The following is a 14,791-nucleotide window of genomic DNA, read 5'->3' on the forward strand; positions in this document are numbered from 1 at the left end:
CGACAACGAATATTAGTCTCGAGCACTTAGGTATACATTAGCATATTAACACTTCAAGATGCAGCACGGTCATTTAAAAAAAAAGCACCTCCGTCAAAAGAGATCATTTTTGAATTTTGATACTGCATAATATATAGTGTATCTATATATAATATTATATACGTATAGTTGGCGGTATTCACTGAATTTCATAGTGACCGCATACAAAGCCGCGAGTAGGTCGCGGCGATAGAGTATAAACTGTGGCAGCGATAAGCTGTAAGTGGTTGAAAGAGGAAGACGATAAATGTAACGATAACAATATAATTATAATACGATGTTGATATAGTAATCACTTACCGATGGCGGACGAAGGCTTGTCAGAATCGGCACCCCTGTGCATATCAGTCGGTTTGGCGCCCAGCATGGACAACGGATGAGACGCGGAACCGGCGGCACCGGCCAAGCCCAGCAGGCTGGCGGACGCGGTTACCGGTGGTCCCGGAAGTCCGGGATGAGGCATCATTGGTATGGGCGGCGCATGACCCGCGTGCGGTAGCTGCTGCGCGTGCATTTGTTGCTGAAACAGAAACGGATGTCCGACGTATGTACTTAAATGTCCATGTGTGTATTAGGGGGTTGTGATGAGAGGAGGGCGTTTGTATTGGACGTCAAGAGACAGCGGGTCGTAGGTGTAGTATAATAACGTTTAGTAATCAGAGGGCCATCAAAACGTTCATTCGAGGGATGGAGAAGAAAAAGAAGACTATATTATATAAAAGGACAGTATTGTCGGGTTTTGTCGCGAAAATGTACATATATATATATATATATATATATATACATAGTATATACATAGCTAATATATTATGTGATTCTGTATAATATTATAATTTATAATATTTTTATAAATTTGAATGTGATTCTTACCAATAACCTGGGCAGATCTGGACGTTGTTGCTAAAAAAAAAAAAAATAAAAACGACATGTAATAAACGTTTTGGGCCTATACATAGTTTTTAAACAGATAGGTATACGATATGCCCAGTCCCCCATATACGTGTCTATAAATAAAATAAATAATATTATACAAATATAATAAAATATTTGGTGTCTACATAAAAAATAATATGTGTATGAAAAACCCTCGTATAGAATATTATAAAGTCAATATAATTTGGCCGAATTATATGGCGTATAGTTTCATTATATTCAAACAATTTGTTAATTTATTCATTATTGTGAGTAATTATGGTGAAGAAATAAAAAAAATACCCGAGTTTGCGTTCATTCAAATACATTATTAATGGACTTTTATATATGCAGCAATAGTTGTTTTGACAAAACGGCAGTATAGACGCCTTTTTCGCCCTGCCCTAAAGCTGTTTAGACCATATATATTATAATGGCGGAGGTGGTGTATATAGTCCCCAAACAAACCGCTTTGTTCAAACACTTGAAAAAAAACCGCTCAAGTGGCATTAACACCGGAGGGGGTTTTCTTTTCGAGAGCGGAAACAGAAAACCTTTCCCACCACCCCGCGTCGTCCGATATACACACAACGGAAGTCTTTTGACGGACGCGAGAAATAACAGCGACGGTGCGGCGGCGATGACTGCAGAGACCGAACAACAATGAACTTGACTGTGTGAACGAAATTTCTTTACGTCAGCACTGTACGGCAAAGGAAAGAACAAAAAATCGAGATAGGTTTTTCATTTCATAATTATTATTAAAACGTCTGCGAACACGGGAGATTAAAAACGTAGTGTTGTTCCCGGCAAATTTCAATAACTAAACACTAATAAACAATGTGAGTAGATATAGATTTAAAGAAAACCGTCGGAATATCTTACGAATAGCAATGTAACAATGGGTGCATACAAAAAGTACCTAGGTAATTAAATTTAAATAACTATGAAAAAAAATGATAAATTAGTGTCCTATTAGCGTTGTATACCTTGATTAGGCATCTAAAAAACTGCATAATATACCAGATATACATACATACGTATAATACATAATATTATTACATAACAGTATAATAATCGATACAAAAAAAGGCATATATACCTACGTAGTATATTAATATGTGTACGATGGTGTTCAAACCATTATGTTATATTCGAATAAGCTCTTCTGTACACGCATGAGTTGCACGCGCACTTGAGACGATAACTCCGTGAATCGATATAAGTGTGTGCGGCGTGAGGATTTATAAGCGTATATAAATATATGCGTCGAAGAATTTGCACGTATAATATAGGGGAACACAATTATAAATAAACACACGCGATAAACGGTAGCTATAAAAAAAATCATCGCTCTGGTTGTAAGTGTTATAGAGGATCGATTTGTGCAATGATTTATGCGACAATGAGAGACGCACAGGCGAAAACCCTGTTTGGCGGCGCTTTCCAACTTATACGAACAACTCTTGCAGGAGTGAAAAAAGAAAAAACGTTCAGCGAAATGTAATATTTGAAGACTGGAGGGTAGTCAAAAACTAAAATTCTACGGAGGTCCTAGTGAGAAGAATAATACCGATGGCCATTAGTGTACACATAATATAACAGGTACTTTTTTCCAAAATATACACTTTTTAAGTCTATTAAATTAGTTTTATATGTTTATGAATAAATATATTAATATTCCATAAGTAGGCACATAAAAATGTGTGGTCAAAGTTTTAAATAATTTGAAGGATCCATGTGTGCCCTAAGCACTCAATATAATAGTAGAGCTAGTATAGGGAGACATGATTCTCCGTCGTATGCAGTACACCTGTATAATATGTACCTACGTTGTATATTAAAATGAATAAAACATGAAAAGTCCCTACACTGTTTTTAATAACAGTAAAATTTATTTTTATTTTTTTCCATCGTCCGGGCGGGCGAACAACAACAATTATTGTTATACAGCGAACGAGTAGTAGCTGCAGTAGCTGTATACATTACAATAATGGTGTGCGGTAAAACTTTCGCAACCCTCTTCGGGACAGGCCACGCGCGAAAGTATAAACGCGTATACATTATATATATATATATATATATATATACATAAGAAAACGGGACCGGAAACTGTGTAGGGGAAGATACTTTGGGCGAAGGGCGCGGTGGCGATAATAATTACCGGCTGCCGACTAACGAAGTGCGTTGAGAAAAACCGCACGTCCGGAACATTTGTAGTGTAGTACGGTTGTGCGGTGGACGAGGCGAGGACGTAGCGAGGAGAGCGCAATTAGCGGAAGCTTCTCTCCGTCGACAGAAGGGCTGCCGTCGTTCATAACCGCCGCCACCAGCCCACGACCGACCCCGTGGTATACTCGCAGCCGCCGTCATTATTAAACGTTGAGAGGTTCGCCTCTCTCTGGCAGACGCGACGCGCGGAGAACATTAATCGAAAATATCTCTCTCTATCTCTCACTCATCGTCTCCTTCTCATTCGACCTCTTTCACTTCCCATATCCTACACTATGCTTGTGCGTATACACCAGGTAGAGTAAACACGATAATTATGATCTACGCCGCCACGGCTAAATCGTCTCGGGAACGTTCTCGAGTGTATATAATGATACTCCGCCGTCGTTTCAGAAATGTGTAAATTAGACTGCTGGGGGCTGAGTTTATTATTATTATTATTATACGGTTTATTTTTTTCGTCGAGATTAATTACGCCCATCTCAACTGAATCGTGGTACACCGGAACGAATCAAACGGCAAACAATAATAATAGTGAAATAAAAAATAATACCGACCCGGGGCGTCGCGATATAATAATATTGTATTATAACCTCGAAATCATATAGCCAAGAACGTGGCGGGATGAAGGGTGAAATCGACAGACTCACGTAGTTCGGGACGACAATATCGAGCCCGAGCTCGTTACATGCGCACACCTTCTCTTCCTTCCTTCCAATATATATATATATAACAACAACGATCTCGCACCTTCACCCCCTGTATCACGCCATCCCTTAATACCACTACTTCATATGCCCACGTAGACGACGACGTTTTATTCGCGACGCGCCTCCGAAATAGGTTCATACAATATTCAACGCGCGTTACCGCCGACGCCGCCGCCACGTCCTGAACTTCCGACGCGAACGTGACCAGACTGGCCAAATGGATTTCGGCCCGACGGTTTTCACCGCCACTGTAGTTGTCGTCATCGCCGCCATCGCACGAGACGACCATACTGCACGCGTGGTATTCGTATTCCTAAAAACCAACAACTATTGCTGCTGCCACACGACGCGTCGGTTAATTGCTTCTGGGACAACGCGACGCGGGTACAATATTAGTATCAACAGAGACGGAGAAGAAAAAAATCGAAAAGTTAGTGTTTTCTTCCCCTTTTTCAACCCCCCCCCCCCCCCCCCCCACCCCCACCCCCCAAACACACAAGCCAGCATCGCATTTTTCGTTTTTACGACCCTACACACCTAAAAACTACTGCTATTACACGTTATATCGTATACGTTGATTATACTCTTATATTATTATATAATATCTTACCCCTATGATGGCGTTGAGTTCGGTCATGGTCACTTGTTTCGCTCTTTCTACAGCCGTGGCTACTTGCTGTTGGTGCTGCAACAATACGCAAAACAAAAGCATTAAATTCCTGTGGGTGTGTTACGTGTGCATATGATGTGATATGTCAAACTCGTTTCGAGAACATATTTATTGAATAAATAAAAAATCAACAGATATTATGAAATCACTCACCTCTTGCGAGAGAAAAGGCATTATTTGTGCGATGATGGCGTTCAAACGCTTCGCAATTTCCGTCTAAAAAAAATTAAAATTAAAATTAATATTATCGTTAGGAATTAATATTTTTTACACTCCCATAAATATATTTATATATACAGCGTACCGAGATTTCCTCCTCCATCACCGGGAGTTAGTGCGCATAGCCGCAACACGTCGTTAACGACATTACGCGCAGGAAATTAATTAGAGTCAGTCAGTGATGGGTGATGAGAGGGTAAGAGGGTTGACTGTTTTTATTTTCAATGTATATAATACGCGTGAGCTTGAGGGGGACGGTGATGACGACAAACAGCCCGTTTATGTAATATATATTATAAATGCCGTGGAATAACAGCTTATATATACTGATTGCTACTGCAGTGGCGTCGTTGCCGGGGTGAAACGGTTTCGTGTTATCACCCTCCGGTATTACGTGAGCGAGCTACCCTCTTTTTGCCACCACCCTCATCGTTCGTCACCACCGCCACCGGTGCATGGTCTTGTATACAGTGGCGGCGGCGACTCCGAACGGGTAGGGTCGGATGGAGGAGAACGGGAAACCGTCAAGGCTCGAGTGTTTCGCGGGTATAATGTTTTCCTTCGGGCTTTGCCACTCGACACGAGTGGTGCGGGACAGCCGCCGCCACCGCCCCTGCACGCAGAACGCGCAAACGACCCTTGTAATATGTGCCAACTCTCTGAGTTTTAATAGCTATGAGGGAGGAAAAACCCCCACCCTGGTTATATAAATAAGCCGCTTCCCGGTTTGCGCTCTCCTTTTGTCAGAAGGGCTTTATATATATACTTTTCCCTCTTTTTTTTCTTCTCTTCTCTATCGCACTTTTGCTCCCTCTTTCTCTTTTAACCCTCGAATCTCGTCATTCCTCTATATATTTCTTTTCTACTTTTTCAACTTCAACTTTCCTATTGCCGCTACTCGTAAAGTACACACCACACCGCATCTACACTAAACATCGTATATGCGTCTATACATATATACTTTCAGCGGGAACCCACGCCGATCGGCCGCCGCCAAACGGCGTCGCTTAAAGTACGCGTATATCAAACACTCGAGTGTGGTATAGATATACGCAACATTGTATTTACGTATAGACCGCAGCCTCACTGTACACACTACGACAAATCAATATAATATTTAGTATATGTCTTTATACACACGCTGAAATATACACAACAACATCACCGTCAAAATGTATTTATGGTCATAGTTCGCTCGAAAATTATATTATAGTGTAGTATAGTGGTCGTAATATTAATAGTGGTATATATTATTATACTTTAAGTATAGTTTGCAATGTTTAGCAGCCAAATACACTACGATTAATTGCACACCACTGGTGTAACAGTCGATGTCACGTTGAGCAATCTCTCTCCTTTCTGTAGCCCCTCATTCTTTTTATTTCGCACCCCTCCGATTAACCACCGTGGCAGAATCTGAAATGTATTTCGACGACGGGAAATATACCTCTGGGGCACTTATTGTTATTATTATACGGGAGCGCACTGCGATATTTTGGGCGGCCGAGTTAATCGGGGACTCGTTAAAAAACCGGAGGGATTGGGAAGATTACGTTGTGTTGAAAAAAAAGTACTAGGGTGGAAAACAGTCCGGGCGATTACTACGCCGAAATGAATTTACAGCGGCTGACAGCAGGGGTAGAGTGAAAAAATAAGAGAGAAATCCGCTCCCTTTTACTGCTGCTGCAGTATATATGTATAGCAAACAGCTCTCTCCCCCACGTATGTCCGTCCTTTCCATATTTCTCCCCCGGCGTTTTGTACAAAACGAAATATTAATTCAGTGGGATGAAGGTTTTAACGACGCTTTGCCCGAAATTTGCACTGCAGTCATAACGGGATTAAAAAAACATGGAGTCTTGGGCTGGAATAGGGAGGTGAAATTATTGAGATTTCTAGGCGTTATCATACACAACACAAGGTGAAAAGACAAAAATATAATATTTATCATAATTTATAATTGAAAACTCGCCTGTTTGTGCATTTCCACGTTGAGGCCGTAGGACATCTCGTAGTACTGTAAATAAACAAAAAACAATTGATTAGAATACTGCAAATACACTCGACGACATTTGTATCAACAATCAATGACGTTTCGGAGCCGCAGCGTAGTCTCTCGAAATACCGTTAAGCCAATCAAAAGACAAGCGTTACAATGACGAGAATTGTTTTTTTTTTTTTTTATAAAATAATAATGATATGTAAACACGCGTTTTATAAGAGGTTAATAGAAATCGTTAAGAGCATTTCGAGATGCATATTCCATTAGAGGGAAGTAATGAAACGTAAATAGAAAAAAAAATCCGAATAATTGAATTTCAGTCGTCCAAATAAAGTATGTATACCCATGCATACCTATATATTATACAGTATGCTCGACGTCTAATAAATTCAGAGTGTATTATTTATTATATTATTTTATACAGCGGAGAAATGTGCGGCGTTTAACATAATATTATCTTTATTAAACATTTAAACTACCTACTCGAACTCTTAGAAGTCGTCGAACTATTTGTTCAGGAAGGAAACATTCGGGATACATAAATAATAAACACTCTGCTCGTCAAAGCTAATAATATGTTAAATATACTTGAAATGAAAATAAGTTTTCGATTACGCAAATATAAGTTCAGTTCACTTTGGGTAATCATAACGTGAACTTATCGGTGTATACCGAGTGGACAAATGCGTTATTTCTGTCTACTTAAAACAATGTTTCTATTTTAAATAAACAAGCATCGCCGGGTACAATAATATTTTTGTATAATAAAAAAATCGTGTTTTCGTGCAACAACAACGATGAAAAAATTACGCATGCAAAAGCAATGGCTGAAAGCTACACAATAATATAAGCATTTGGTGAACACTATTTATAGTGATCTGTACTCACCATCACATAATGCCTTTGCATTTCAGTTTTTTCTTGGACGATTTTTTCGACTTCCATTTTGGTACTGTTTTGATAGGCGAGGGACAAACAAAAACAAACCCAAAAAATAAACAAGCAATGTTAGTATAGTGTAAAAAAAAAATATTAAACAAAACAAAAAATTAAACAATACAGACAAAACAAATATAAGGGATGTTCGGATTTAAATATCGAATTCATCGTCCAAAAACGTTTCTCTTTCTCTGTATATTATATGTATACCTTCCTCGCCTGCACCCTTTTTGTTTAAAGTCACAAAAATACCTCGTTTTACCGCTGCAGTGATTCGAATGTATTATATTTATTATGATGTATTTTAAAAAATATAATACTCATCGCAAAACACCACACTCATATAACATAAGTATTATTTTTTAGTTTATGGTGTCGTCATAGTGCATTACGTATTACTACATAGAGTACGGCGTTTTTTAATGTTTTAATTATTATATACTAATCGTTTTAATAATATGTTATACAGACTAGGTATTATTATCACTATTATCATTACTATTAATCAAAACGAATATTAAACTTTTTAATATGTATAACCAAAATAATACAACATAGCACCGCCCAAATACCTAATAAAGTAATAAATAATAACTAATATAAATACAAGGCGATATATTTAAATGGCTTTGAAAACAATTTATAAGTATTTATATAAGAAATTCAATGTATAAGTACCTATTTATAACATTATATTTTTATAAACAGTCCATTTTGTATGACTGTGTTATATTTAAGGTTTTTAGGAATAATCTATATTTTTAATTTCATAATCGCTAGCAGGATATTACACTTTCCTAAAAAAATGTTGAGGTGTAAATAATAAATAAAGCAAAAATAGTTAGTTATTTATTTAAGTTAAAATAAAAGGAGTGGACCACAAGATTAAAAATTTAATTTAATAAAAGACTACATATCATTTTCGATATTTATCAACGTAGTATATCGTGCTCCGGTTTATGAATTTAAAAACAAACCCTAAGAAACTACTATATGACAAAATAAAATGTTCTAGTTAAATACCTATTTCAAATGTAAAATTTTACTTTTCAAAATCACAAAAATCAACTTGGAAAATTAACGTTGCTTTTCGAACAGATCAACCCGTACAAAGACATACGAATAAGGATGATATGAACAAATATTTTAAAAAATGAGAGGCAAAAATATGAATTGTATTATATGTCATTATTTAATTGGTGTGTGCCTATGACGCCTATGATAGCAACAATATGTCGAGGGACTTCACAGGCATTAAGGGGTGGTTGTTGTTGTTGTTAATGCCGACGACAATATCAATAGCTCTTAAGCATTGCGTACAGCGGTTGTTCATGCTACATAATTAATTGTCCGGGACCTTCACGCTCACTCACCATTACGTAATGCCTTTGTATTTCGATTTTCTCGCTGGCCAATTTTTCGCATTCCATTTTCAGGCTGAAAACCAAACCGTACGTGATACATATACGTGTGCAACTCGATTATCCGTAGGTATATACGTCGTGGGTACGCCGATGAAAATATACATTATACACCGAATATCGGTCATCCCCACCCCCCTCACCGCCATAATTAATATCCGAACAATAATGACATTATATTATTATATGCCTACACGAAAACACACAGGAGACAGGTATATCCAATATACGAGATTTTCGTCAGGGGCATCTATATATTATTATAGGGTACCTAATATTAAATGCGTGAATGTAAATTGAAATTGTCTTTAAAGGCATTTCCTAGATATTATAAATGTTTTGTACTGTAAAAAAATATTGTCCTTGTTGTATAATATTGTAATATGGATCTGTATGGAAGTGGAGCTCATATCATAACACTTACGTGTGGTACTGAGCTTGCAGGAAATTGAACTCTTCCTTGATCCGGTCACATGATTCGCCAATAGTAAACTTGAACGGCTGACCCGGCTGTGGTGGGCCCTGTAAATCAAAAGAAAAAAAAACAAATCTACATTAGTCGTTTTATTATTATGTGATCTAAATGTATACGTGGACGGTGGACGATAGGTACACCTGAGCGTGAGGCGCGCATGTATAGATATAATGGCATATCATATTATTATGTTGGATTTCATAAGAAACAATTGGGCGGGTTACGTGCGTGCAACACACTGGGGAGTCTGAAGGAAAAAAAAACGTGGAAAATCATTATTCGACACGGAAATTACGGACGACAATTTTGTGCAGCAACATAAGGCTAAACGGTCCAATAACCCCACATCGTGTTATCATTGGGTTAATGCAGCGTTGTAGTGTCGTATATCGACGGAGTATTCATGTTGTACGTGGAAAGATAAACACTATTTAGTCTTTCGCACGTTATATATATATATAGGTACCCGCCGTTGCAGTTACATAAAGCTATGTTTTTATGACTTACCGTGGTGGCTTACGAATATATATTATATTATATAGTATTATTATAATGACGTCGGTGAAATGCGCGAGTGTTTATATACAATGATACGGATAAATACGTTTTTGTATGTATAATATATATATAATATATGTTATATATTATTATACATTGTTTTTTTTTTTTTTTTTGTCACCGTCACGTGATACAGGCGCGATAACTGGGCATGTATTACAATATAATATAATGTTATTATTTATTATATATTATTATTATGACGTTGCTACAGTATATAGACGTATAGATAGAGAGATGGATTTAGTATTATAGTAAACGAGTTAATGTATCGAACGAGCGCGATCCGAGATCAGTCGACAAGAACAACAACAATTCATATAACCAATAATAACATTTTAATATAACAAAATAACTTGACATTGGTAACAATAATAAAACATTACAATATTTTATACGTAAATATGTAGATACCTATACGATAAAATACAATGCTTATATAATATAACAGTAAGAAACCGGAAGCTACACCGCCAATTTTGATTAGTCTATCCTAAACTGAAATAACATATTATTATAGAATAGTACTAATATATACGTATAAAAAGACCCAATTACAACGATAAGTAGTAATAACAATAAATCATTAAAAGTGAGCACTTAAAATTATCACAGAACAAATATATAAGTTATACAAGTAGTAACGACAGTTCATACATTTCTGTATTTAGGAATACCGAAATTAGTGTAGAGAAGGTATACTTGCAGTAACATCAACAGCAACACTGACGGCGGCGATAGTAGTAATAATTGACAACAGCTGGAACATCTGACGCCGCCGACGAAATAGGGAGACAAATATATATAGGTGAAAGGGATATTAGTGAAAGAGAGTTAAAGTAAGATTGGTATTATAAGTTAAGATGAGACGGAGATAGGACATTTTGGAAACAAGTAATCGAAGAACCCGTTAACCTTTACCATATTCATAAAGTCAATACCAAATGCAGCGGGTTGGATGATGGGGGCAGGGGTTGGAGACGAGTGCCGACTTCGTCACTTTCGTCCTTGTGGAGTCGTTCATACGACGATATGGTGCGACTAGTGATCGCGGCCGTCTTCGTCGGGGGGTGAGTGACGTGCTATTAGACGGTGTGCTTGTGATGATGTTTGGAGTGACCAGCGTGGTGATGACCGTGAGCAGCCTTGCCGTGGTGTTGGTGAGCGTGTTCGGCACTACCGCCGTGCTTGTGTCCGTGCCCGAACTTGCCGCCGTGGTGGTGCTTGTGATCTGCGCTACCGTGGTGTTGATGTCCGTGACCGAACTTGCCGCCGTGGTGGTGTCCATGTCCGAATTCACCTCCGTGGTGATGCGCATGCTCGGCGCTTCCGTGGTGTTCGTGTCCGTGTCCGAATTCTCCGCCATGGTGATGCTTGTGTGCAGCGCTTCCGTGGTGTTGATGCTTGTGATCTGCGCTACCGTGGTGTTGATGTCCGTGGCCGAATTTGCCGCCGTGATGGTGGCCGTGTCCGAATTCACCGCCGTGGTGATGTTTATGTTCCGCGCTTCCGTGGTGCTTGTGTCCATGACCGAACTCTCCTCCGTGGTGATGTTTGTGTGCGGCGCTTCCGTGGTGCTCGTGTCCATGTCCGAATTTACCTCCGTGGTGGTGTCCGTGTCCGAATTCTCCACCGTGGTGATGTTTGTGATCTGCGCTACCGTGGTGTTGATGCCCGTGTCCGAATTCACCACCGTGCTTGTGTCCGTGTCCGAAGTCTCCGCCATGATGGTGCTTGTGTTCGGCGCTTCCGTGGTGTTCGTGTCCATGTCCGAATTCTCCACCATGGTGATGCTTGTGCGCGGCGCTACCGTGATGTTGATGCTTGTGTGCAGCGCTTCCATGGTGTTCGTGTCCGTGTCCGAATTTGCCGCCGTGGTGGTGTCCGTGTCCGAACTCACCACCGTGGTGATGTTTATGTTCCGCGCTTCCGTGGTGCTTGTGTCCGTGACCGAACTCACCGCCGTGGTGGTGCTTGTGGTCTGCGCTACCGTGGTGATGATGCCCGTGTCCGAACTCGCCACCGTGGTGATGTCCGTGACCGAATTCTCCGCCATGGTGATGGGCGTGCTCGGCGCTTCCCTTGTGGTGGTGCTCGTGGTGTGCCTCGCCGTCATGTTTGTGCGCATGTTCCACGTCACCGGTATGGTAATGCGTGTGCTTTATGACTCTATATATAATATTACACAGACGAAAAAAATTAAACTTATTATTATTACCTATACACACGACAAGCGTGGTACAAATATAACACTATGTGACGGTTGAACACGTATATGTTGTACGGCATACACGAATGCGTGTGCGGTTAACAACATTATAATATATAAATAGTGTACCGCAATCGACGAATCTTACCCTTCTGCTACTTCGTTATCGCTCAATTTGGCCGCACCAAAAGACGTCAAGCCGATCAAACACGCGATAGTTACCTGTAAAACATTTTTAAACGGTCTATTTTTATTAGATATATTAAATATACGTGTCGTCGTGTAGTCGTTTCCGGGTAATATATGCGTGTGTGTGTGGTTTGCCGGAGTGGTTAAAGAATGTATACGCGAATCACCAAGTGGTGGTGGTGGTGGTGGTGGTGGTTTTTGCGTTGGTTCGGGGAAGCTAGCTGCAGCAATAAAAATCCACTGCCGAAAAGCCGTAAAACCTCGAACAAATTATTTGAAAAACATTAAAAAGCCAACTCTACTTATGTTTCATAAAACTTTACGACTAGTTTTGTACTTTTTCTCTGCCACACGTATATCACGTATACACGTGTTATCTGTGTGTGTGTGTGAGTGCGCACGGTTTTTTCTCTTCTCTTTTCTTTTTACGATCGCGACGTAGACCGCCAGTACTTTACGATCCGTAACGAAGCGCGTCCCTTATATACTGAGTTTATACGTCGTTCACCCTAGGAGGTTTTTATGGGACGCTGAACGGAAAAAAATAAGAGCAAAAAACTTGGTTGTTTACACGGAACGCCGTCCACGCTGTGGGTCGTCGTCGGGAGAATACGGGAGCGGGTTTTTACGGTCGCAGACTAATAAAAATTTATTGGAATTGTAATAAAAACCCAAACGGCGTTTACATGTACCTATATATATATATTACGAACACACTGTTTTTATATACAAGGTACCGCCATCGGATGTACAAGTTGCGGCGCGGTATATTCACTTAAAAGTGCGATTTAACTCGTAAAAAAATTCCTTCAATGTATGTACGTCATATACTACGGTATAGTTATAGAAAAAGAACGACGACATGCGTATACGATGCATGTACATGGCAATATTTTTAATAGTATGGTGTGTAGAGAATAAAAATTATAAAAAGTATAGAAAATTCACGTTCGAATATGAAATTACTGTATTTCGAAGAGTCAGTAAGTATATAAAATGTAATGAGAAAAATTGTACTTACCAGTGGAGTTATGGAACCCATGTTTGCTTGAATGTATATTTCTGTATTGTCACTATATTGTTAGTCAAACGAAGGAAAGACTGAATGTGGTACTGTTGCTGTGGTCGTCTGGAGTTTATATATGAAACCAAAATCCCACGGTGGTGGGAAAATCGCCTCGGAAAAGCGGGTAACACAACACCACCACCGCCGTAGTCGTCGCCGTCAACCACTACCACTATGGCACTATACCACGGTAACAATAACCCGTCGCACACGGGCGGCGGTATGCACCTTTCACAGTGACGGTGATTTCGAAACACGCACTCACTTGCTGCGGCAATGGAGCCGCGGCCTCGAACGGCCTCGCGCGGGCGGAAAATCATTTTTCACATATTATATACATACATACATTTTCCTTTTTTTTTTTCTCTCCATCGGCGTAAGGTTACGATAATAATGGTCGACCTCCGAGTACGCACCGTACGTACGTACGTACGTACGTACGTATACCGTACGCCCGCACCGTCGTCGGCGATTCGTCACAAGTAGGTAGAAAAAAAAAATGTATATAAAATTCACCGAACGCGTGTATAACGCGCGTATATGTAGGTACATAATATACATGGTCGTCACACAATAGAAATACGCGACACGTTCGAAATACGACACATACCGCGCAAATAGCCCGTGAAGCTGTTTTCGCAACCCCTGACGACGACGACCACGGCGACGGCGACGACCTGCACCTGCATGTACGCGACCGTGGTATATTTGCCTATAATATGTAACGTATAATATAATATACGCTCACCCCATGTCGCGTATAAGGACCGTGTAAAAACGGTACACGGCGTCGGCGACAAGGAAAAGAAATTTGCAAGGTCGGCGGCGGACACGCGGTACACGTCATATATATTATACGAAATAATGGTAAAAAAAAATATCGACGCCAGTGTGCGAGCATTGCCCCATAAGCGCTTTGTCGTGTTGTATGTTTTGTATATGACATGGCCGTAACCGACTACCGACAGTAAAACTCGACGATGGAGACACGACGATCGCCGTGTACGATGTGACACGTATATTATCCGCGACTCGGGGCTTAAAGTTTTTTTTTTCCCTTTATCGTGTATTTAGATTAACGGGGAGAGACTTTCATGCACTTTACGATCATCGATAGCTACTTAAGTCTCTGCTCGCTATAACAATACCT

At 39.8% G+C, this 14,791-nt stretch overlaps 2 protein-coding genes across 6 annotated transcripts in view; both read right to left on the reverse strand.

Annotated features, from left to right (window-relative positions):
• The window catches only part of LOC132943060 (transducin-like enhancer protein 4), a 42,076-nt gene that overhangs the window by 17,039 nt on the left and 10,246 nt on the right, over positions 1–14,791 (reverse strand). The window contains exons 2-8 of one of the 5 annotated variants that reach the window (XM_061011852.1): positions 9,569–9,666; positions 7,673–7,736; positions 6,755–6,799; positions 4,717–4,779; positions 4,504–4,578; positions 910–939; positions 340–559 (exon numbers count right to left, since the gene is read on the reverse strand). In XM_061011852.1, the coding sequence (XP_060867835.1) occupies positions 340–559; positions 910–939; positions 4,504–4,578; positions 4,717–4,779; positions 6,755–6,799; positions 7,673–7,736; positions 9,569–9,666 (595 nt within the window). Of the gene's footprint in view, positions 1–339; positions 560–909; positions 940–4,503; positions 4,579–4,716; positions 4,780–6,754; positions 6,800–7,672; positions 7,737–9,096; positions 9,161–9,568; positions 9,667–14,791 lie in introns of those variants that run through there. The other 4 variants (XM_061011853.1, XM_061011856.1, XM_061011854.1 and 1 more) reach the window with 4 other exon arrangements.
• On the reverse strand, positions 11,124–14,227 carry LOC132943062 (histidine-rich glycoprotein-like). Its single transcript, XM_061011857.1, has 3 exons — positions 13,597–14,227; positions 12,535–12,608; positions 11,124–12,346 (listed from the first exon to the last, which is right to left on the reverse strand). Exons 1-3 carry the CDS (start codon positions 13,615–13,617, stop codon positions 11,263–11,265), a joined length of 1,179 nt encoding a protein of 392 aa, XP_060867840.1. The 5' UTR covers positions 13,618–14,227; the 3' UTR covers positions 11,124–11,262.

This window comes from Metopolophium dirhodum, chromosome 4, assembly GCF_019925205.1.
Source record: "Metopolophium dirhodum isolate CAU chromosome 4, ASM1992520v1, whole genome shotgun sequence".
NCBI lineage: Eukaryota > Metazoa > Arthropoda > Insecta > Hemiptera > Aphididae > Metopolophium > Metopolophium dirhodum.